Genomic DNA, 25,277 nt, shown 5'->3' with positions numbered 1-25,277 from the left:
ACACACACACACACACACACACACACACACACACTCCATGAAGTATCTGATAAGACAGTTGAATAGTGAAAGGAAACCAAGTCAACTGAACAATAATCAGCAAACAGCGCAGAGCTGGGCTGTACAGCTCCTGGCATGGGGGCAGAGGGAGTAGAAACCTCATCCAAAAGATAAACCAGATGGCCCTGCTGAGAGTCTGGCATCCTATTTACAGGACAAGTCCATAGTTCCTGCAAGCCTCAATGTCTTTGGGGTTCTCATGACACACTGATGCTTTTGGCAGAGGTCAGCAGAGGAGAACAGGTTTATTCTATCACTTCTTCTGTCTTAGAGGCCTATGTCTGGATGCCAGTTTGAGAGGGAACCTATTGAGACTAAGCTATCCCAAGATCCTGATAACGAGGAACAAAGAAAGTTCGGGAGCCTGTTGTCAACTGCTACATCCCAGAGTGGATGGAGAGACAGACGGTGGCCGCCAGAAGCAGGCATGGTGTGGGGGAGAGCTGGAGGTGCAGACATGCTGAGGACGAGCCGGGCTTTGCACAACATGTATAAGCATGCTATATACTTTCTCTGCTCATCTTTCTCCTTGTGGGTTGAACATACAGTCACTTAAGTCCAGCTGTCTACTTCTCCATTAGCTCCCTCATTCTTCGGCAATAAAAACATTTCATCTATCTTTAGCTCCAGCTTCTTCCCTGGGTTCTGATTCACAACTGGCACCCAAGTATCACTATTTTGTTGTGTTGATGTCACACATGAAATTCACTATAGCATAGCATCTTCCTCCAAGGTAGCTCCAAGCTTCCCAGCTCAAAACCTTCGGAACCATTCCTCAATCTCCCTTCCTTTTCACTTCACTTCTGCACACTTAGTATGTTACAAAGACCTGGACATATTCCCTCTTGCTCTGACCCTTTCTACTTCTCACCCTTGTCTAGCTGTGAATTACTATGAGACCTCCACCTTTCCCTCTGACTCATCTAACCCATTATCACCAGTTTAAGTTTTCTCTAGCCCAGCACTGTATACACTTGACTCCCTGCTAAATGTCACTTAACGGGCCTTTGCTGATCACCGAATGATTTCAACACCACAGCCTGCAGCTCAGAGTTCCTCCACCTTTTCTTATTCACTAACCACCATGAAAGCAGGGAGAAATGTTCTGCACTTTTTCAGCTGCTGTGATTCTGGTGTCAATCATTTCCACTGTCTAGATTCCGACACCCACACTCTTGGCTTTCTTTACCTGTGTCCAGTTTTTCTTTCTTTTTTTCTTTTTTTGGAAAATGTTAGCATTTAATTAACCTCCTTGGGCGGCTTCAAGCCACCAGGACACAGGCACCTCCAACACCCTTTATCTTCTCTTCAGCTCTTCTGCTGAAAAATTTGGCTTTCACGATGACAGGCTGCTTAGGGAGCTTCCCCTTCCCCAGAACTTTGTAGTAGCCCGATTGCACAACATTGATGATGGGAGCAGCTCCAGTCTTGTTCTTTGCAGCGTTGACGCGTCTCTGCTCACTGACCAGTGTCCAGGTTGACAGTCGGAAAGAAGCTCTGGTTCCTCTTTAAGTGGTAATGCCTCATACCAACTTTCCCAAAGTAACCTGGATGATATTTGTCGAATTCGATCCTGTGGTGATGTATGCCTCCAGCATCCCCCGCGGCCTCCTGGGTGCTTGCCGTGTTTACCGATGCGGCCGTGGCCGTGGCCCCCGGAGTTTCCGGGTCTTCCTCAGTCTGGATGGCATGGCGGCAGCAGAACGGAAAGACCCAGTTTTTCTTTCAAAGCCAAGGTGGATCATCCAGGAAGAAGCATTTCCTGGTAGTTGATGGTTTACATGGAGCCCAAGTCTTGTCTTAACTCCCGTGGGTTGTAATGTGTACACCACTAATGTGACAGTGTGTACTTCCTTCTACTGCTTTCTATCTTTTTTTTGCATGGGAAGTCCTTTTCAAAGAAAATTAAATATTGTGAGAGCAGGGATTTGGTTATAGCATGTCATATTTCCATAGTAAATTTTTTTTCTTGTGAGATAAGATCTCGGGTAGCCAAGACTGGCCTTCAACTCCTGGAGGTAGCTACTTGCAGACAGGCAGACATGCCTAGAGTTCACTGGCCAGTCAGTGTAGTCAAACAGGTGAACTCCAGATTGAGTGAGAGACGCTGCTGTCTCAAAAAATAAGGTGGAGATGCATCGAGGAAGACCCCAGCGTCGGTCTTTGGCCCCCATAAGTACACACAAGTACACATACCTGCACACATACACACACAGACACACACCTCAAACAAAATAGTCCTAGCAATAGCCAAATATTTGTTTTTACTTATATCGGAGTTAGTGTCTATAGAATGGCACAATTCAGGAGCAGGGTGACCGAAGCTGGGAAATATTATTTTTGGCAAATGTGGGAACAGGCGATTCAAGTTGCCTGATGGGGCATGCAGAGTCTATTCTGGGATGGAGCTGGGTTTTTTTTTTGGCGGGTCAGGAACAGGGTCTCGTTTTGTAGCTCTAACTCCTGATCCTCTTGCCTCAGCCTCCCAAGGGCTGAGATTGGTGACAATCTCAGGCTAGTGCTGCTCATAGGCTCAGCCAGAGGCTCTAGAAACGGTTTCTCACTAGAAGCGACTTCCCAGTCTTACTAGGCACTAGTCTTTGCTTAGCTCCAAGAAAGTAGGCTGGCTTGGTGGCTGCTAGAGGGCACTGGCCCAGGAGGAAGACCTGCCGCCTAGGGTGAGGACTGACCAAGGGCTCGCCACAGCGAAGCGGGCAGGAGCCGCCCCTCACAGGAATCCATGGGCTAGGCAGCCGCTCGGGCCTTGGCCACGATCCCGGGAAAGAGGAGCAAGGGGCTTTCCACCTGCCCCTGACCTAACCCCAGTCGCCAAGCTTCTCGGGTTCCAGGGCTTGGACCCCGCCTGCGGAAAGGCGGCAGCCCTGCCCCGCCCCGCTTCGCCGAGCCCCGCCCACCGCCCCGCCCCGCCCCGTCGAGCCCCTCCCACCTCCCCACCCACCGCCCCGCCCCCTCGCCTTACGGGCTCGCTTCCGTGATGGGCGACGGAGGCGCGCTTGCACCGTGGGCGGCGAGTGCGCAGGCGCCTTCACTGGATCTCCACGGGCGCCAATTCCGGAGGCTAGTAGTAGCTGGTAAGAGTCTGGGGTTGCCGAGGTCTGGAGCCGGCAGGCGCGGGGAGGTGCCGGCAGCCCGTGCGAGCGGACGACTCGGGGGCTTGTCGTAAGGCCTCGTCCAGCCCCGGGGCCCTCGACGTGCGGCCGTCCTGCAGTGGTGACGCGGCCTGGCCGAGGTGGCCCCGGTGATCCTGTCCCCTCGGTCTTGCGGGTCTGTCCCTCGGCTAGGGAAGTGGAGCACTCTGGGACTCGGCGGCCTGGCCCCTGTCGTGATGGCGTGAGCTGCCTGCATGTGGCTTCCTGAGAAAGTTGCTGAGCTGTGTGCTTGCAGGGGGAACAGCACTCACAGTTTGAGGGGGAAATCGCAGGGCTCGCAGGGTGTGGTGGCACTGGGAAGCAGAGGCAGGCGCAACTCTTGGAGTTCCAGGCTAGCCTGGTCTACTTAAGCTAGTTCTGGGCTAGCCAGAGCAACACAGTGAGACCCTGTGTCTCACTGAATAACCACATAGGACTCTGAAAAGTTAGTCTTCCTCCCCCATCTCCTCCCTGCCAGTCCCCTCTATTTGTGTTCCTGCTTTCTGCCGACTCTGGCCTAAGTGTGGAAGGGCACTGAAAGGACTCAGGATCTTTGCTCTTATAGCATTTTTGTTCTAAATGACAAGTAAATGACATTTTCTCCTAAGCTGTTTTGTTGGAATAGTGTACTTGCAGAACCATACTGTAGATAACTGTACTGGAAATTGTTGCTCATTCATTTATCCACCTAGTGAACACGTATTTTTTACTGTTACTCAGTTCAAATGACAATATTCATAGCATCTCAGAAGACCTCCCCAGAGACCCCTTCCCCCAACCCTTAGGTAACTTTTTTATTAATTTGTAACACTATACAGGTGTGCTGGCTAGTTTACTGTCAACCTGACACAGGCTGGAGTCAATTGGAACTTCAGTTAAGAAAATTTGGCTTATGGGCAAGTCGGTGGTGCATTTTCTTTCTTTTTAAATTTTTTTTTTTTTTTTTTTTTTTTTTTGAGACAGGGTTTCCTCTGTGTATTCCTGGCTGTCCTGGAACTTGCTCTGTAGAACATGCTTACCTCGAACTCACTTGCCTCTGCCTCGCAGGTGCTGGGATTAAAGGCATATGTCACTATGTCTGGCTGCATTTTCTTGATTGATGATTGATGGAAGAGGGCCTAGTTCCCTGTGGACAGTACCACCCCTGGGCAAGTAGTCCTGATTGTATAAGAAAGCACGCAAGGCTGGGCAAGCCATGAAGAGCAAGCCAGTAAGCAGCACTCCTCCATGGCCTCTGCTCCAGATCCTGTCTTCAGGTTCCTGCTTTGAGCTCCTCCTTGCCTTCCCTTCATGATAGACTGTGACCTGGAAGTATAAATGAATAAGCCTTTTCCTCCCTGTGTTGCTTATGGTGGTGTTTATCACAGCCACAGAAGCCCTGAGACGAAGGTGGAGTCCCAGGTTCTTCGGTGTCAACCTTCTTTTATTCAAAAGCATGCATATGAGAATGTGCGGTGGGCCGGGCGGTGGTGGCGCACCCCTTTAATCCCAGCACTCGGGAGGCAGAGCCAGGCGGATCTCTGTGAGTTCAAGGCCAGCCTGGGCTACAGAGCGAGAGCCAGGACAGGCACCAAAACTACACGGAGAAATCCTGTCTCCAAAAAAAAAAAAAAAAAAAAAATAGCTGTGTTGTGAAAATACAGTTCTGATGGTGAAAAGGCGGGAAAAGAAGGCAACCGTACAACCTGGGAGGAAATTTTCACTAGGGAGGGCTGATCTTTCCAAGCGATGACTTTATACCAGAAGGTTGACGGGGAGCTGAGTTACAAGCGCGAAGAGAAACTGAGCCTGGGTGAACTTGACAGGTTCTCCCAGAAGGAAGACCTCTGGCAGGAGGTGTGCAGGGAGATGCAGCCAGAGGCAGGCAGAGGCTCGATAGAAAAGGCCCTGGCTGGAGTGTAAGGGTTTGAAGTGTGCAGATGTAAGAAGGATGGTCCTGGGGTTTTCCACGTGTTTCCGGTGTGAAGGCCCAACCATTTCCTTCATTCAGAGGCTCTGCAAAAGTGCCAACATGTCTTTGTGGCTGGGAGACACTGACGCAGACTTAGAAGACACTATGGGAATTAGCCATTTGTTCCAACTCCTGGTTTTTCTTTCTCGGGACACAGTCTCAATATGCAGTGCGGCTGTCCTGGGACTTGCTCTGTAGACCAGGATGGTCTCGAACTCAGAGGTCCATCTGCCTCTGCTTCCTGAGTGCTAGGATTAAAGGCATGTGCTACCACCACCCGGCTTATTCCAATTCTTAAAAATATTCCTGGAGGGCCGGGTGGTGGTGGCACATGCCTTTAATCCCAGCACTCGGGAGGCAGAGCCAGGAGGATCTCTGTGAGTTCGAGGCCAGCCTGGGCTACCTAGTGAGTTCCAGGAAAGGCATAAAGCTACACAGAGAAACGCTGTCTCCAAAAACAAACAAACAAACAAACAAACAAACTAATAAAAATATTCCTGGAGGGCTGGGGAGATGGCTCAGCAGTTAAGAATGCTTCTGTTGCAGAGGACCTGAGTTCAAATTCCAGCATCTGTGTCAGGCAGCTCACAACAGACAGCTCACAGCTCCAGGCACCCCTACTCTTATGGACATATGCGCATACACACACACACACACACACACACACACACACACACAATTAAAAAATAAAATAAATCTTAAACATTCCTATGAAGTCAGGTGTAGTCTATACCTATAATCCTAGTGCTTAGAAATCGGCAGGAGGATCCCAAGTTTGTGGCCAGTCTAGGCAACAAAGCAAGACCCTGTCTCCAATCTAAAATATTACCATCCAATAGTCAATCAATTTCTGTTTGAACTTGAAGAGGCATTTCCTTCATGAGAAGCCCATTTGTGTTTGGACACCTGTCCTCATAGATGTTTTTTCCAGTGTTTATCTACTTACTGATGTGGGGACCTAGGACCTGTGTGTATAGAGCATGCATTTTACCACTGGGCTACACTCCTAGTCAAGTTTTCTTGCTAATAATCAGAGTGCCTGGTAAATGGGCCATCATTCAGAGGTCCAGCAAAACTGAAGATTGTTAGTAGTTATCTGCTGCCTTCTAGTCACTCAGCACACACTAGTTATCTGTTGCCTTTAGTCACTCAGCACACACTAGTTATCTGTTGCCTTCAGTCAGTCAGCACACACTAGTTATCTGTTGCCTTTAGTCACTCAGCACACACTAGTTATCTGTTGCTTTCAGTCAGTCAGCACACACTAGTTATCTGTTGCCTTCAGTCACCCAGCACACACTAGTTATCTGTTGCCATCTAGTCAGTGAGCACACACTTGTTATCTGTTGCCATCTAGTAAGTCAGCACACACTAGTTATCTATTGCCATCTAGTCAGTCAGCACACACTAGTTATCTGTTGCCAACTAGTCAGTCAGCATACACTTGATTTTTCCCCCCCACATTTAAGTATGTACTTGAATTTATAAATTCTTAGTCTAGAGTATGGTTTACTCCATAGTTGCTAGAGAAAACTTTGGATTTGAGTGTTCCATCTGTTACATAGCTGTGTCTTCCACCATTGTGCGCTTCTTGGCAAGCTGAGTCAGCATGATACCTGTTAAGCATTCCATTGTGTGTAAGTTCATGATGCTGATGATTCAGTATCATCAATAGGCTTGTTTTCATTAAGTTTCCTGAGGAAGTACTTAAATAAAATGATCTAGAACAAGGACAGTTCATTTAACCTGGTTGTTATCAGTCTCCTAGTTTGCTTTGTGTTGCTGTGGTAACCACCATAACCATAGCCAACACTAGGAAAAAAGGTTTGTTTTATCTTCTAGGTTATAGTCTGTCATTGAAGGAAACCAAGGGAGGAGCCAGAATGGCCAGAAACCATTCTGTTGCTTGCTGTCCTGCTTCTTGCCTTGCTCAACTAGCTTTCTTATGCAGGTCCAGGCCCACCTGCCTAGAGATGGCCCAGCCCGCTGTGGCCTGGGCCCTTGTGGTGGTTTGAAAGAAAATAGCCCCCCAAAGGGAGTGACACTATTAGGAGGTGTGGCTTTGTTAGAGTAGGTGTGCCCTTGTTGGAGGAAGTGTGTCACTGTGGAAGTGGGCTTTGAGGTCTCACATATCCTTAAGCTGTGCTCAGTGTGATACACAGACCACTTCCTGTTGCCTGCAAGATGTAGGACTCTCAGCTGCTTCTCCAGCACCATGTCTCCCTGCACATAGCCATGTACTACAATGATGGTAATGGGCTGAACCTCTGAACTGTAAGTGAGCCACCACAATGAAATGTTTTCCTTTACAAGAGTTGCCGTGGTCATGGTGTCTCTTCACAGCAATAGGAACCCTAACTGAGAGAGCCCTTCTATATTAATTAATTAGCAAGTAAGAAAATGTCTCACTGACATGGCCATAGGCCAGTCTGATCTGAGCAGTTCTTCAGCTGAGGTTCCCTCTTCCTGGGTAACTTTAGGTTTATGTCAGGTTGACAGCTTAAGCTAACTATGACCATCAGTGATTTCAGTTTCCTTCTTAGAATATTATTTAAACTACATGTTAATTAGTTAAATATATATGTATTTAAGCTACCCAGGAATTAGCATTTGAATTATAAGTTTGAAGTGTCCTAGCAGAAATATAACATTGCAAGTCTAACTACAGCACATGTTGCTAGAAGAGACTTTAGTGATAGACCAAAAAAGCATCTGAATGGATTATAGTGGTCTCGAACTTGTGCCAAATCCAGAGTCAGCATTGGAAAGTGATTTCACTTTAATTTTGTCTTGCCTCTGAGATGGCAGTTTTAGGAGCAGTCGAAGGACCAGAGGAGCATCACAGTGAAGAGGAAGGGAGTGTATGTCAGTCAAGCCATAAGAATGGAGTTATATAGCCTCACTCTGTGCCTTGAGTCATTCTACCCAGGCTCCATTAGTTCTGGCCTTGCTTTTGATATTTTAAAAAATTGAAAAATTACAATATTTTCAGTATTAATTTTATGATGTTTTCATTTTTATTTTTATGTGTGTGGCTATGGCTGTGTGAGTGTATGTCAAGCATGTCAGTGCACACAGAGGCCAGAAGAGGGCATCAGGTCCTCTGGACTGGGGTTATGGTAACTGTGAGCTGCCTGCTTTGGATGCTGGGGATGAACTCGTTTCCTTTCCAAGAGCGTCAAGCACACCTAACTGCTCAGCCATCTCTTTAGCCCCTGATATTTTTAAGTAAGAAAGTAATTTAAGCTTAAGAGGTAGACTGTTCCAATTTTCTGCAAAAGTTCTCAACTGACTTATATGTATTTCTCTGAATATGTTTAATATGGCTCATAATTTTTCAAAGGAAGGTGTCCATTTGCTTCTTGCTTTTAGCCTACCAACCTGGTCTGGGATATGCTTCTGTGATGTGAGTACGTACTAGTGTGTGTGAGACCCTGGGTTCCATCCCCAGTACCTCAGAAACAATATAACAAAACATACTATTCAACCTAAAGAAAAAAATAGAAAGGGCAGAAAAAGAATTTTCTAGGTGATTAATTATTATTTTAATTTTTTTTGAGGTTCTTTTCTAAGACTTGGGCCGTTCTTACCTATTTGTCTTGGAAAGTTTATTTCCCTCCCATGGGAGTTGATGTGTATGGTTAGCACACAGATGGTGTGGAAGAAGGAACTGAAAACAAGACGAGAGATTCCATCAATGGGAGGCTTTGCTAAACTAAACGCAAAGGCAGAACTCCTCCTTTGTACCAAAGATAACTTACCTTTTCCCACCTTTGTGGACTCTGTGTCGTCAAGGGTCATGTCTTAGTTTCCCAAGTGCTAGAATTGGATTGCAGGTGTGTGCCTTTACCTGCTGTACATAGATTGTGCCACTATCCACACCTTTCAGAAATTCTCACCTGTAAAAGCAGGCCTTTGTCTGTCTTATCTTTAGACATGATTGCATCACATTTTACAGAGAATTGCCTTCTGCAGTGTATTTCTCAATCCCGGGGATAAAGAGCCTCTGGAACTCTCCCAGCCCCCTCCCTCTCCCCTAAGCTCCCATTTTTCTGTGACTTCATGGGTTCATTGTTACGGTGCTGTGCTGATTGACATTTTGGTGCTGTTTTCTCCCCAGGCTATTTCCACAGACATGATTGATTTTTCACTGTGCTGAAGCAAAGCATCCTTTAAAATCCTCTCAAGCTCCTAACTTCAGAGATGGTGACATTGCCTTGAACAAGGAGACAAGTGACTGACTTTGTGGGACGTGCTCTGGTCCTGGCTTTTGTTTTCCTCCCCGAATTTGGAGAACCATGGAGAACTGGTCTTGGATGACACTAGCGGTCTTGATAGGACTCACAGTGCGGTGGACGGTTTCTCTTCACCCTTACTCAGGTAGTGCACTTTTCCTCTTGGAAAGACTGGTAAATATTCCTCAGTGGGTTGCTTCTGCTTGTTTTGATAACTGTTTATAGTTTTTGACTGAAACAGAAGAATTTGAGGCTTTATTGTTATGATTAAGAAAATACATGCGCCTGGCAGTGGTGGCACATGCCTTTAATCCCAGTACTCGAGAGGCAGAGGTAGGTGGATCTCAGTGAGTTCGAGGCCAGCCTGGTGTACAGAGTGAGTTCCAGGAAAGGCGCAAAGCTACACAGAGAAACCCTGTCTCAAAAAAACAAGCAAAAATCCATGCATCTAATTATAATGAGAAAGTGTAAGAGGTAAACATACTTTGTGATATGAGCAAACAAAAATGTATTCTAGCTTGGAATATGACAGATGGAGGTGTGATTATGTCTTGAGCTAGTCCTTGAAGATGGTCTCAGAGACAGAGGTTTCTGTTTGTTGATGTTGTTTGTGGTAGAGAAGACACATGACTAGATTGAGAGAGTAAAGAACAGTGGAGAAGAGTAAGATTCAAATGAGGGATGGAGTGTGACCCTGCAGACCGGGGCGGATAGCAGATTTAATTCTGCAGGTACGTAGTTAGAGCTTTGTTGCAGGTATCACATGTGCTAGGTGTGAGAGATAGAAAGTGAATATTGATGTCATAGAACCCAGTTTCAAATTGACAGTCACTGTAGGGTGTGGTAATTAAGATTTAGCTATGTTTGAGGCACAAGGGTAACAGAGAGGTGGCTGATGAAAGTGCACCAGTGCAGATTTCAGATAAGATGGCTGACTTGGGGGTTTGAGGGATTAATCAGAATTCGCTAGACAAATGCAATGGGTACAGTGTTTTAGAGAATAGGGACTTGCACAGAAACATAAGAGCATATAGTTATCAGTATGTGGTATTAGAGTGACCTAAAAAACTAAAAAGAATTGAGATTTAAAATGGTATCAAGAGGAGTAAAAATGGAAGGAAAAAAAAAAACAATGAAAAATTGATTATGTCTGTGGAGAAGTAGCCTAGGGAGAAAAAAGAACCAAGATGTAGCTCAGCATAACCATTTTTAGAAATGGCTGGAATTTTGGCTGTCCATTTATCTAGGCAAATTTGGTTGTAGAAGAATTTTCTGGTTATAAAAGAGATTGTAGGAAAAAGGTCAGCGGTAAAGAGACAATAACACTAGTAGCAATGCCAGTGTATTTTGAGCATTGACTGATGTTTGGCACTGTTTTCTTTAGGATTTATTAGAACCACTGAAGATGGGGTAATATCTAAATGTACAACCACAAAGTGGGACAGTCCTGAAGAGTAGGGGTTTTGATACTGGACCGTTTGTTCTTAGCCTGCAATTAACATTTGCCTGTGCTAATAAATCTAAACAGAATTTGGAATAAGGAAAGCAGTGAACTGGTGAAAGGCTCAAGCGGTCTGAGCCTGGTTCCTGGCACCCACATGGTGCCAGTTACTGGCTGTAACTCCGTTTGCAGAGGGTCCAGCGTCCTCTCTGGCCTCCCTGGGCACCGTGCACATCACCGTGCACACATGGTACACAGATGCACATGCACATGTAAACGACAGCTGGGCTCGGATGTGATCACTTGATTCCAGCCAGCACGTTTTTGACTCTGCCCTGAGGCTTCTGAGAAAGAAGAGGACCTGACCAAGACAGTGAAAAAAGGTGGATTTGTATTATGATGGTTGTGTCAGTTGCACACCTACACAGTGGTGTATTGATTGTGTCCAGCAACCTTTCTTCCACCCCTGCTCCTCGGGTTAATTCGTACTGTTGAGGCAGTTAACAATCACTTAAATGTTGTGCAGTAAAGCACGGGCTCACATCTTAGTTTATCTGTTAGTTGCCTAATCTTGGGGAAGTTATTTAATTTTCCTGAGCTTTTATACAAGGTAGGACTGTCAATATATGTTTCAGCAAATTGCTTGAGGGATTAGTTCAAGTAGTAAGTATGAGCTGTACTTTATGTAGGAATAGAATCAGCACATTTATGGCCATGCCATACCTCTATTGATCATCACATTAGATTATTTAACTCCAAATATGGCCAGGTGTGGTCACACACCTGTAATCCCAGCACTCAGGAGGTAGAGGCAGGAGGGTCAGGAATTCAGGGCCAGCTTTGGCTACATAGTGAGTGCAAGGTCAACCTGGTTTTTATGGGAGCTTGTCTTAAAAAAACAAAGAAACCCTCCAAAATATTGTTTGCTGTGTAACCAAAAAGAGGTCTTGGTAATTATTAAGGCTTTAATAATAAAGAATGATAAATGGTATCTTCCCTAGAGAAGGTAACAGTTTGGTGGGCAGGGTGGGTATACAAATATATATTACATTAAAATTTAGTGCAGTATAAAGCGGCTAGATTTAGAACTCTAGATATTTTCTAATTCAGATGAGAAAATATTGGTATGTATGTCACATTTAAGTATATTCTAAAAAATTTTACTAGGTAGAAAATGGGTGAGAAGAAGAACATTCTGATATAAGAAAACATGAAACAAAGCTGAGACATTTTTGAAAGATGGAGGAATACAGGGGTGTGTGTGTGTGTGTGTGTGTGTGTTGTGAGGGCAGGAAGTTCCTAAGATCCTACTTGTTTTTATGAGCTGGTTCTAGAAGCTTCCTGGACTTTGGAGCCGGGTGAGGAGAGGTAAATGGGGTCATCTGTGTGCAGTGACCACAGTGTGCTCACCACATTTATTAGTATTGTTTCATGAGCTGGTTCTGTGGTTCAGGTCAGCTACCAGGCAAACAAACAATGAAGGAGGGGTGTGGAAGAGCCGTGTAAGCCTCCTAGTTGCCTAGCTATAGCCACAGAACAGCAGCTTCTCTAGGTTAGTGAGGAGAAGGGCATGTGCTAACATGCTGTGCTTTTTTATGTGGGTGCTGGGGATCCAAATGCAGGTCCTCAGACCTGTGCAGTAAGCACTTTGCCAACCAAACTGTCTCCCAAGCCCCAAGACATTTTTTTTTTTCTTTTTCTTTTTTCAATGCTGAGGATGGAACCCAAGGTCAAACATGCTAGGCATGTACAGTATCACCCTCGATCTCCAGCCCACGTGTGAAGAACTGTGACATGGAGAGCTAAGAGAGTTATGCATGGGAGATGGAGAGTTGTCTCAGCAGTCAAGATCTTGTTGCTCTTGCAGAGAGCCTGGGTTTAGTTCTCAGGACCCACACTGTGCAGCTCCCAAACTGCCTGTGTATCCAGTTCTCGTCTGATGCCCTCTCCTGGCCTCCAAAGGCACCTACATGCACATGGTACACATGTATACCTACATCTACTCAACGCACACATACAATAAATACATATTTAATTTCTTTATTTTAATTTTTTAAATAGATATATTTTATTTTCCTTTTGATTTATTTTCTTTTAAGAGAGTAATTAAGGGCTGAGGCGATGGCTCAGTGGTTAAGAGCACCGTCTGCTCTTCCAGAGGTCCTGAGTTCTATTCCCAGCAATGAGATCTGGTGCCCTCTTCTGGCCTGCAGGGACACATGCAGGCAGAATACTGTATACATAATAAATAAATAAATCTTTAAAAAAAAAAGAGTGTAATTAAGAAGCATTTGTTAGAGAGGAAAAAACTCTTTTCCTTCAACCCTTCTAAGTTGTCTGTTAGAGTATGTGTAACAAAAGACAAGTTAGCAGATAACCGTGCATATGTGTTCATTGTAAGCTTTATGTGACATGGGGGCCTTCATGAGGAAATGAGAAACCAAAGGAACACTTAAACCTGAGTGTTTTGCACTAGGTCTGATAAAGTGTAGACAGGTTCAATCCCTGTTGCCACATAATCTAGGTGTGTTGGTGCATGCCTATAGTCTAAGCACTGGAAAGGTGGAAACGGGGTGTGGGGGGAATCAGGAGTTCAAGGTCATCCTTAGTTATGGAGAATTTAAAAGATCAGCTTGAGCTACCTGAAATGCTGTCTCCAACAACAACCAGAAACAGTCAGAAGGGATGGATATAAGCTGATAGTTTCTTGGTTCTTCTGGCCTGACCTTCCATGTTTTGGAGATAAGGATACCGCAGAGCACTTCTTGCTTGGTGGTCTTGTGACTTGCTTTGGAGAAAGGTCAGAGAGCCCTGTTCGCGCCTGCTGTTTTTCAGATGACCACAGCTTAATCTCTGCGTTGTGTCACTTTGGTAGTATGTCCCAATCCCTGCCATACTCAAGTATAGAAGTTCAGGTTAGTGTGCGTTCATTTTACTGAATTATTCTTTCTTTGAAATGTGTATATCATTTGGGCAAATTACTTAAATACATTATTGTAATTCAGTTTTTTCTAAAATGTATTCTCTTTATATTTTTAGTGTTGCTTTTTCACAGAACTAAGATACTGAATATTGTAGGTTGCATTAAACGACCTGTGGGTAATAGACAGTTTCTTATTTTAGTACCAGTTTGCCATTTCTTTTTTCTTTCTTTTTATTTTATTTTATTTTTTTACTTTTTTTCAAGACAAGTTTCCTTGTGTATCCATCCATAGCTGTCCTGGATCTCACTCTGTACACCAGACTGGCCTCAAACTCACAGAGATCCACCAGCCTCTGCCTCCCAAGTGCTGGGATTAAAGGTGTGCGCTACCACCGCCCAGCCAGTTAGTCATTGCTTAAAGAGATTTACAATGCCTCTTACATTCCACCCAAAGTACTATAGCAACACTTTGTTGAGGAAGGCTGTTTTTTGTTACTTCCCTCGAACCCCCACTCCAAGTCATATTGGTAGCTAAGGAAAGCATCATTAAAAAAAAATCATTTTTTGCAAAATATCTGTTATTAAAAAGCATGACAGCATGTGATTTAATTGGTTGATTTCATTTGACTTATCCATTACTGTTTGTGAAAGGTTACATGTTCTTACCAGAAACAAGAAGAAATCCGTGGGAAAATGTAGTCAACTCTTCTCTTAGAATGTTTAAAGCTTGACTGTAAAGTATATATTGTCCACAGGCTGCTTATTCTTTATATTTAAACACAGTTTTGAATAATTTGGCAATTAATAAAATGAACATTTTTTTAGTGCGACTTAGTCCCATTTTCCTGGGAGCATGACAAAATTGAGGTTCTGTAAATGCACGTTGGTATGTTTTCTTTACGTGGCTCTGAATCTCATGTGAGTAAGTTTGTAGAATTAATCACTGTGGAAGGAATTCTTTTGCCCTTCTGAGTGAAGCTCCCACAGGCACAGTTGGGCTGTCCTTCTAGGTTGCTTTGAGGGCACTTTAGCAGTTTCAAAAACTTAAGTACTAATTTCATAGCCAGTGTCAGCTGAATTTATTGAAGTAGGTCAGACTCTGGATAAAAACTTGTTTCCCAACCCTGAAGAGTCGTTATCCATTCTTCTGTTTGCTAGAGAGTGTAATCAATTCTCCCACGTCGACCACACGATTTCTAGAGTAGTTTTAGGAAATCTAGATAGTTTGATTTTTTTTTTTTTCAGGTATAGGAAATTACCTGCAATCTTTTCTGACTTTATTATCCTAAGGGCATTGAAAAAAGAAAAAAAATAACTGATTTCTCTTTCCAAAGAAGCCATATATCCAGTGGTTGTATTCATTAGACTGGATTCACACACACATATCCATGATGACACACGGAAAAAATGTAAAAACTCTTGGAAGAATTCTTTTCTTTTAAGAAATTATTAGAAGAAATTATTTTTTCTCCTGTTGAGTTTAATTGAGTACCTTTTTAAATTACTACATGCTTAACATGTTGCTTAGTTTGATTAATGGAAAACATTTTTTTTCTGTTCTAGTAACTAAAATTTCTACCTGGTTATCAATCAGGAAGTAGTATAGGCATATCACAAACATGATATGGAAAGTATACATATCATGAGAAGTCAATAATTCACCATTTATATTTTAATTTGTAAAGGGAGACTCATGGGGGTTGGGATTTGAAGTGATTTTGTTTGTTCTTTTGAGACAAGGCTTGCTTTTGTACAAGGGTGATTGTACTGTGGGTCATTTCTTGTACCAGTTACTCAGTGTACATGCTGTAGACTTGTTAGGCTGTTCTCAGTGTACACGCTGCAGACTTGTTAGTGTGTTCTCAGTGTACACGCTGCAGACTTGTTAGTCTGTTCTCAGTGTACACGCTGTAGAGCTGTTAGTCTGTTCTCAGTGTACACGCTGTAGACTTGGTCTGTTCTCAGTGAACACGCTGTAGACTTGTTAGTGTGTTCTCAGTGTACACGCTGTAGACTTGTTGGTCTGTTCTCAGTGTACACGCTGTAGACTTGTTAGTCTGTTCTCAGTGTACACACTGTAGAGCTGTTAGTCTGTTCTCAGTGTACACGCTGTAGACTTGTTAGTCTGTTCTCAGTGTACACTCTGTAGAGCTGTTAGTCTGTTCTCAGTGTACACGCTGTAGAGCTGTTAGTCTGTTCTCAGTGTACACGCTGTAGAGCTGTTAGTCTGTTCTCAGTGTACACGCTGTAGAGCTGTTAGTCTGTTCTCAGTGTACACGCTGTAGACTTGTTGGTCTGTTCTCAGTGTACACGCTGTAGACTTGTTAGGCTGTTCTCAGTGTACACGCTGTAGACTTGTTGGTCTGTTCTCAGTGTACACGCTGTAGACTTGTTAGTCTGTTCTCAGTGTACACGCTGTAGACTTGTTAGTCTGTTCTCAGTGTACACGCTGTAGACTTGTTAGTCTGTTCTCAGTGTACACGCTGTAGACTTGTTGGTCTGTTCTCAGTGTACACGCTGTAGACTTGTTAGTCTGTTCTCAGTGTACACGCTGTAGACTTGTTGGTCTGTTCTCAGTGTACACGCTGTAGAGCTGTTAGTCTGTTCTCAGTGTACACGCTGTAGAGCTGTTAGTCTGTTCTCAGTGTACACGCTGTAGACTTGTTAGTGTGTTCTCAGTGTACACGCTGTAGAGCTGTTAGTCTGTTCTCAGTGTACATGCTGTAGAGCTGTTAGTCTGTTCTCAGTGTACACGCTGTAGACTTGTTAGTCTGTTCTCAGTGTACACGCTGTAGACTTGTTGGTCTGTTCTCAGTGTACACGCTGTAGACTTGTTAGTCTGTTCTCAGTGTACACGCTGTAGACTTGTTAGTGTGTTCTCAGTGTACACGCTGTAGACTTGTTAGTTTGTTCTCAGTGTACACGCTGTAGACTTGTTAGTCTGTTCTCAGTGAACACGCTGTAGACTTGTTAGTCTGTTCTCAGTGTACACGCTGTAGACTTGTTAGTCTGTTCTCAGTGAACACGCTGTAGACTTGTTAGTCTGTTCTCAGTGTACATGCTGTAGAGCTGTTAGTCAGCTTTTCTGGTCATTACAGATTGTCTCCTTATAAATTCCAGCATTGAAAGAGTATTGGTAGGATGCAGCCAACTAATGTAAGCAACCAACTTCATTAAATCTGGAGAAAATCTGGGTTGGAATTCAATGGGCATGTCTGTTACTATTCAGTGTGACACCTACTGACTGGGTTAGAAGTATATAGGGCTATTTTGATTTCTACCTTATTTGCTGACTTAAGAACCTGTGACTCTATTGTACCTTGTTGGGCTTCCTCACAGTTCAGTAGTCAACTGCTAGTTAAATAGGGTGTTTAGTATGTGCCATAGAGATTTGTCATCTATGTGGGCATGATAGGGTAGGAGTTAAGAATGGGTTTTAGGGGCTGGAGAGAAGGCTCAGTGATTAAGAGCATTGGCTGCTCTTCCCAGCACCCACATGGCAGCTCACAACTGTCTGTAACTCCAGTTCCAGGGGATCAGACACCTTCACACAGACACACACTTAGGGAAAACACCAATGCACATAAAATAAAAACAAACCATTTAAAATAACTTACTTCTTTAAAAAAAAAAGGTTCAAGACAAAACAAGAAGAATGGGTTTTAGAGCCAACCTGCTGGGTTTATATCTTCCTTGCTTTTTGACTACTTTAGTGAACATTTCCTCTTCCCTAGCCTTTGAATAGGGAACGTCATAACAATTAACTCATAGGATTATTGTATTTAGCACTACAACATACATGTTAGTTATTAAAGGTTTATTATCCCTTATTTATAAAAAGCAAATTACAAGCTGTTGTGTTTTTTAAACATTTCTTTGCTTATTTATTATGTGTGTTGCATGTGCTACATTGCTTGGCATTTGGAAGTCAGGACAACTTAGTAGTTGGTTCTCTGGTTTGCATGTGGGTTCTAGGGTTTGGCCTCGGGTTTGGTGGCAAATTCCTTTAGCTGCTAAGACATCTCACCAGCCTTTGAGTATTTATACAAATCATTTGATAGTACAGGCTGACCTTTGTCAATACATAGCCTGTTTTTATTCTGTGTTCGAACTTAAGCTTTTATTTTTAGTTTGTAAATGCAGATATTTGTTGTTAATTTATGGTATTTTCATGAAGTATTTGTGTTGTTACTTTTCTTCTTACTGTGACCAAATACCTGACCAGAAACTACGTGGGAGAAGGGTTTATCTCCCTCCAGTTTGAGGGTCTGTGGGATGCCACTGCAGCGGAGTGGGAGAAGGCTGCTCACACTGCATCCCCACTTGGGAAGAGTGGAGAACTGGAGGGACTCTGGCCAGCAAGCCTTGAGGCCCTGGCCCAGGGACCCACTTCCTCAAGTCTCTACCTCTGAAATGTTCCACAGCCTTCCAAAACAGCTCCACCAGCTGTGGACCATGTGCTCAAACCTGAGCCTATCGGTGACATTTCATATTCAGACCACAGTGTTGGTGACAGTTCTTCTCATGAAATAAAAGTAAACCTGGTGGCTGGCAAGATGAATCATTGGGTGCTTTCATGCATGCTGGATGACTCGAGTTTCATCTCTGGATCCCATAAGGTGGCAGGAAAGATCCTCTCTTGAGACTTGCCTTTGACTTCTACACGTTACACACATGCACACACACACACTAAAAAATGTTGTTGGTTTTTTTGGTTTTGTTTATTTATTTGAAATAGAGTCTCACTGTGTATCCCTGACTGGCCTAGAACTCACTATGTAGACCATACTGGCATTGAGTTCATAGAGATCATCCTGCCTGTCTCCCCAGTACTGGGATTAAAAGTGTGCACTATTAGCCGGGCAGTGGTGGTGCACGCCTTTAATCCCAGCACTCGGGAGGCAGAGCCAGGCAGATCTTTTTGAGTTCGAGGCCAGCCTGGTCTACAGAGCGAGATCCAGGAAAGGTGCAAAGCTACACAGAGAATCCCTGTCTCTAAAAAAAGAAAACAAAACAAACAAAACAAAACAAAAAAAGTGTGCACCATCACAGCTAGCAAATATAATTGAAAAACAAAAACAAAACCCAATCATAGATACCTGTATTGATAATAGCTGGGTGGTGCTACAGTGGCCCTGCTTACTGAGTGTCTGCTATGCTAGGCTCTGTACTGGCTGTTTACTCTTGTTTGGTATTTGCTCTAGCAGTTCTCTGAGTAGACTGTGTGGCTCATGACTTAGGGAGGGTAAGGAACTTGCCCATCACGTGGTCACTTGGTGACGAGCAGTACTGGGTTCAGGCCTCATCTCTGACTTCGATACTCCTGTGTTCTTTCCCTGGCTTGCATTGCCCCTGTAATATAGGACATTTTTATAAGGAAAAAAAAATCCTCATGTGCTGAAAGTCCATTTTTATCCTCTTTTTGTTTTAGGTGCTGGAAAACCTCCTATGTTTGGTGATTATGAAGCTCAGAGACACTGGCAAGAAATTACCTTTAATTTACCAGTAAAAGAGTGGTATGGATGATTTTGGCTTGATTTTGTTGTTCATCATAGGTAATATAGATTATATGAAGATATTTAAAAGAAAAACCCCATTTTCTTCATCTCTTGCATATGGTGCTTTGTATATGTTGTCTTTCATATTGCATGTCATCTTTAAAGTTTCACAGTCCTGAAAATTACCCACATGCATGCTCAGTTAGCTAGGATGTGCTATTCATCTAGAACTTCTCATTTTAAATAATCTATAAATCTTATTTCTTCTCATCCTGTGTGATGATATGGGGGTGCACTCATGTCACAGTGTGCCTGTGGTGGTCAGCGGACATGTGGAGTTGGTTTTCTCCGTCCACATTTACACAGGTCCCAGGGATCAAACCTGGAGAGCCAGGCCTCCGGACAAGCACTTTTACCCACTGAGCCATCTTGCCAGCCCTAACCTCGAGGTTTGGTGCAAGAACACTGTGTATCTGGGAAGCCCCTCTGGATAGATGCAAGCTGAAACGGTGGCAGGAGCGGACAGTGTTTTTGCCCTGTTCCCTCACCTGTACTTTTCTTACTAAAGCTTACTGTGACATCAGCTCTAGCTAAAAACAGAAACGTCTTGGCAGTAGTAACTGGCTATATGTGTGGCGCTGAAAAGGAATAAAAAGGAGATTTGAATTTGTTTTCAACTGAAAAATTTACTTCTGTCCCTTGGCCACCTAGAGTACTCTGCATCTAGTGTGGGTCCTGGCACGATGCAGACCCCTGTGAACACCTCTCGAAGGAAGGAATGTTCATTTGTCCTTTCTTATGTGGTCTTATTACTATAGCTCTCCCTGTAGTGTAAAGAAAAGGCCACTCTACCATCAGTGGTTTCATGGTATGGTTTGTATGGATCTCCTGCTTTGTAGAACTCAGAGCATCGTAGAGATTGCTGTTATTCTCAACCACTGAAGCAGTGGTACTTCACCTTCATGTTGTGTGCACATCTGCCTGGAGGTGTCCCAGAGTGTCTCTTCGGGACCTTAGTAATGTTAAAACGGGAAGAGTGTAGGTGCCATGCAGACCGCCTGAGTTCAGCTCCCAGGTCACTGTTGGTTCCACCTCTGCAGACAGCTTAACTCTCTCTTCTAGCAGAGTGGAAGTAACTGTCTCCATATTTTACTGGGTCAGCAAGGGCTTTTTTGTTTGTTTTTGTTTTTGAGACAGGGTTTCTCTGTGTAATAGCCCTGGCTGTCCAGGAACTCATTTTGTAGACCAGGCTGGCCTTGAACTCAGAGATCCGCCTGCCTCTGCCTCCCCAGTGCTGGGGCTAAAGGCAATCGCAACCACATGCAGTGAGTAAGGGTTTGATTAAGGCATTTCCACACATGCTTTGTTCTTATCACCCTTGCCCACTCCCTTCTCTTCTCTCGCTCACTCTTCCTGGTTCCCTTTCTCCCCAACCAAGAGTCCCCTCTCTGCTCTCATGTCTTACATATTCTATAGCCCTTCTTTTAAAAGGACTTTAAATTTTTTTGTGTGCCTGTTTGTGGGCATGTATGCAGTTGAGTCCAGAGGATGATGTTGGATCCCCTGGAGCTAGAGTTACAGTCACTCGTGAGCCTCTGGATATGGGTGCTGGGAACCAAACACTGGTCCTCTCCAAGGGCAATACATACACCTTAACCAATGAGCTGTATCTCTAGCCCCCCATTAGTCCTTTCTCTCTTCTCAACCCTTTAAGATCTTTTCTCCTTTCATGGTCCCCTTTCTAATTTCTTCACCTACACCTTCGTATCTGTATGTATATGTGAGAATTAAAATTTAGGATCCACATATGAGAGAAGATGGAGCAGTAGCTCAGAGCTACATCCTGATCTGCGAGCAGAAAGAGAACTGGGCCTAGCATGGGCTTCTGAAACCTAAAAGCCCACCCCCATTGAGCACACTTCCTCCAATGAGTTCACATCTACTCCAACAAGACCACACCTAATCCTTCTAATCATTAGAGTTCCACTTCCTGATGACTAACATGAAATATATAAGCCTAGGGGAGCCATTCTGTTTATTTATTTATTTTGTTTTGGTTTGGTTTTTCAAGACAGGGTTTCTCTGCATAGCAGCTCTGGCTGTCCTGGAACTCACTTTATAGAGCAGGCTGGCCTTGAACTCACAGAGATCCTCTTGTCTCTGTCTCCTGAGTGCTGGGATTAATATGGGAGCCACTTTTATTCAAACCACCACACTGCATGCTAGGCAAGGACTGGACCACCAAGCTGCAGAGCTACACAGCCATCTTCTGGGCTTCTTTTTTCTTTTTCTTTCCCCCTTTTAAACAGTCCCACGGTGTAGTCCAGGCTGGCCTTGAATGGTAATTCTGTTGCCTTATCTGAGTGACTGTGATTACAGGCCTGTGCCTAGGAGCAGGCTCCCTCTTAGGAATTACCCTAAGAGTGGGGAGCGCAGTCTTAACATTACCTTCTTGCCATAGCAGAAGTCTTTGCATTTTTACAGCTCATTGTCACTTCAGCGCCTCTTCCACTCATCTCCAGTGAATTTCAAGGTTCAACTAAACGAAAATTAGCTTTTCTTTATAAGCTGGAAACCACATCAACTTGTTTTGGTCAAAATGTAATCTTCAATGACTCGGTGACTTCCCGTTGCTGTATCCATCCCAGTAGTTTGTTGGTTAATGGCAAATTTGAACTACTGCTAAGAACTTAGGTTCTGCCAAGCAGTGACTTGACAGCTTCACTTGTTTAACTGAGTGCTTGAACAGCGCTGTGAGGCAGACGCAGCGAAGTGTTGTGCGGTGTGCCTTCCGGTGGTGTGAATTTGGAAGTAACACAGTTGGTGCCTGGCATCAGGCAACCCTTCCTAGAGAACCGAGCCCTTGTGCACCATCTTTTCCTGGCAGATTCAGGCTGTGCAGAGGGCCTGGCCTGCAGCTCATGAGGAGAAGACACTGATTTCTGGCTTCTGGTGCCAGCCACACACAGGACTCAGGATGCTCCTGTGGATGTTTCTGCTGGAGCATCCGAATGCCACCAGCCATACTGTACCACAGTGCCCCCACCCATGTCATTCAGCTCTCTAGTAGGCTTCAAACAATTTACTAATCCTCAGCTCTGTACACGCTACATTTAAAGAAGAGCAAATCTGGGTGTGAACAATCAATTACTTGATGGAGATCTCTGTAAATACACTTTAAATATATTCTTTGAGAATATCATATATGTATTTTGATCATATTTACCTCCCCCCACTCTAGCTTCTCCCAGAGACCTCTCTGCCTCAGTCTCCTTCCAACTTCATGTCTTCCTTTTGTAACCCACTGAATCCAGTTACTGCTGCCAGCGTGTTTATGGGGGGTGGGCCACCTGCTGAGCACGGCACCCTACCAAACATCTGACCCTCCCTTCCCTAGCAGCCATCAATTGCCAACAGCTCAACTCAGGTGGGCTAGATCCCCCCTCTTGATGAGAACCTTGTTGAGTGCTAACTTAAGTCTTCATGTTGGAGAAGTGAGAGCTTGTGACCCATTTGAAACAAGATGATGAGCGGTTATTTGGAGGTGATGCAGTTTGCTCTGCATTACTGTAAATTGCTCCTGAGACTGAGAGTAAAGTGGATGGAAGAAGTTGCTTATCTATAAAGGACATAACTAAGAAATATATTTATATAAGCTTAGTTTTCCTTTTAGAGACACAGTAGCTTTTTATAATTCCTTCACAGCTGTAACTGGAGGAGCTGAGCATATTTATGGACTCTAGACAGGTTTTTTATATGCAGCTAAATTGTTTTCAAAATCTTCATCAAGCCTCCTGACTCCATGAAGTCTTCCTCTTTCCATAAACTGTATTGTAGATGAACAGTCTTATTAAATAAGAAACACAGAGCCAATTGCAGAGTTAAAAGCCCAAGAGGTCAGAGCAGTAGCTGAGAGCTGAGCTTACCCTTCACTGCCGCTGCTGCTGCTGTCCTTCCTCTCAGCAAGAGCGCTACTTCCTGTGTATCTGTCTTTTTATAGACTTTCTGTTCTGCCTTCTCATTGGTTGTAAACCAAACCACATGACCTCCTCATCACTGCCCATCTATACAGACCTCCAGGTCTCTATGGTTGGTATTAAGATTAAAGGTGTGTGTCTCCATGCTGGTGGTATCCTTGAACACACAGAGATCTGCCTGTCATGTGATCGGGATTAAGGGTGTGTGCTACCATGGCCAGACTTCTGCTATGGCTTGCTATCAGCTCTGACCCCCAGGCAACTTTATTTATTAACATACAAATAAAATCACATTTCAGTACAAATAAAATATCACCATACTGTATTTTCTTGTGTTCTTTGAAACTGGCTTTGTATTTTTTTTTTTTTTTTTTGCACTGATTTTTTTTTTTTTAATTTATTTTAATTTATTTTGCAATACAATTCAGTTCTACATATCGGTCACGGATTCCCTTGTTCTCCCCCCTCCTGTCCCCCTCACCTTCCCCCCAACGCCCCCCCCCCCCCATTCCCATCTCCTCCAGGGCAAAGCCTTCCCCACAGACTAAGGTCAACCTGGTAGACTCAGTCCAGGTAGGTCTAGTCCCCTCCTCCCAGGCCAAGCCAAACAATCCTGCATAGGCCCCAGGTTTCAAACAGCCAACTCATGCAATGAGCACAAGATCTGGTCCCACTGCCTGGATGCCTCCCAAACAGATCAAGCCAATCAACTGTCTCACCCATTCGGAGGGCCTGATCCAGTGTGGACCCCTCAGCCATTGGTTCATAGTTCATGTGTTTCCATTCATTTGGCTATTTGTCCCTGTGCTTTATCCAACCTTGGTCTCAACAATTCTCGCTCATATAAACCCTCCTCATTCTCGTTGATTGGACTCCCAGAGATCCACCCAGGGCCTAGTCATGGATCTCTGCATCCAGATCCCTCAGTAGTTGGATGAGGTTTCTAGCACAACAATTAGGGTGTTTGGCCATCCCATCACCAGAGTAGGTCAGTTCGGGCTGTCTCTCGACCATTGCCGGCAGTCTGTTGTGTGGGTATCTTTGTGGATTTCTGTGGGCCTCTCTAGCACTTTGCTTCTTCCTGTTCTCATGTGGTCTTCATTTACCATGGTCTCCTATTCCTTGTTCTCCCTCTCTGTTGTTGATCCAGCTGGGATCTCCTGCTCCCCCAAGCTCTCTTTCCCTCGACCCTCGCCTTTCATTACCCCCACTCATGTCCAGGCTGTTCATGTAGATCTCATTCCATTTCTCTGTCATTGGGCGATCCCTGTGTCTTTCTTGGGGTCCTGTTTTCCGGGTAGCCTCCCTGGTGATGTGAGTAGCAGACAATTCATCCTTGTTTCATGTCTAGTATCCTGCTATGAGTGAGTACATACCATGTTTGTTTTTCTGAGTCTGGGTTACCTCACTCAGGATGATTTTTTCTAGATCCATCCATCTGGCCTTGTATTTTTTAAATTATGCTTTAAAAATGCTGTTTTTCTAATTTGTTATAGTATCAGAAACAAATTGTCCTTCTTGCATATATTTTGTTGTATGAGTATAATTAATTTACTAAGTCTGCTAAGAATAAGTCCTAGGTACCTGGGCATCCCTGTTTGTATTTGATGTCATAGAGTAATTATTAATGCCTTAATTAGTCAAACCATTAAGCTTAATTTTAATTAAATGGCGTGAGATATTAAATTACGTCTTGAATATTGGTAATGGAATTGTGCTTTTTATTTTTCCAGGTATTTTAACAGCAGTGACAACAATTTACAGTACTGGGGACTGGATTACCCACCTCTTACAGCCTATCATAGTCTCTTATGTGCATATGTGTGAGTTTCTCTTTTTAAAATAGAACTGAATATTTATGCCCTTAGACACAGTGTGATCTGGTTTATGTAAGTGTGATTGCTTGTAGCTTCGATCATATGACAAGTTTAAGAGCCACTATCAGATTTTGAACATTTCTGTAATGTTTGTGGTGTACAGGCAAGAAAGAATGCAGGACTTAATTTGTTTTGGAGTAGAGCAGTTAGCAACTGCACATGACTG

The 25,277-nt window shown here is 44.0% G+C and overlaps 1 protein-coding gene and 1 pseudogene across 1 annotated transcript in view; one reads left to right on the top strand and one right to left on the bottom strand.

Moving 5' to 3' along the window:
• Positions 1 to 1,219: 1,219 nt before the first annotated feature.
• Positions 1,220 to 1,751, bottom strand: LOC128097699 (60S ribosomal protein L27a-like; annotated as a pseudogene).
• Positions 1,752 to 3,038: 1,287 nt separating this feature from the next.
• Alg6 (ALG6 alpha-1,3-glucosyltransferase) overlaps positions 3,039 to 25,277 on the top strand; it is a 53,697-nt gene continuing 31,458 nt past the window's right edge. Inside the window, exons 1-4 of the mRNA XM_052716794.1 lie at positions 3,039 to 3,152; positions 9,281 to 9,540; positions 19,191 to 19,275; positions 24,968 to 25,057. Coding sequence (XP_052572754.1) covers positions 9,459 to 9,540; positions 19,191 to 19,275; positions 24,968 to 25,057 — 257 coding nt within the window. The 5' untranslated portion in view covers positions 3,039 to 3,152; positions 9,281 to 9,458. The remainder of the gene's footprint in view (positions 3,153 to 9,280; positions 9,541 to 19,190; positions 19,276 to 24,967; positions 25,058 to 25,277) is intronic.

The sequence above is a fragment of the Peromyscus californicus genome, unplaced genomic scaffold (genome assembly GCF_007827085.1).
Source record: "Peromyscus californicus insignis strain IS unplaced genomic scaffold, ASM782708v3 Scaffold_5__1_contigs__length_169319896, whole genome shotgun sequence".
Lineage (NCBI taxonomy): Eukaryota > Metazoa > Chordata > Mammalia > Rodentia > Cricetidae > Peromyscus > Peromyscus californicus.
The sequence above is the reverse complement of the archived record's forward strand: the minus strand, read 5'-3'. Positions and strand labels throughout refer to the sequence as shown.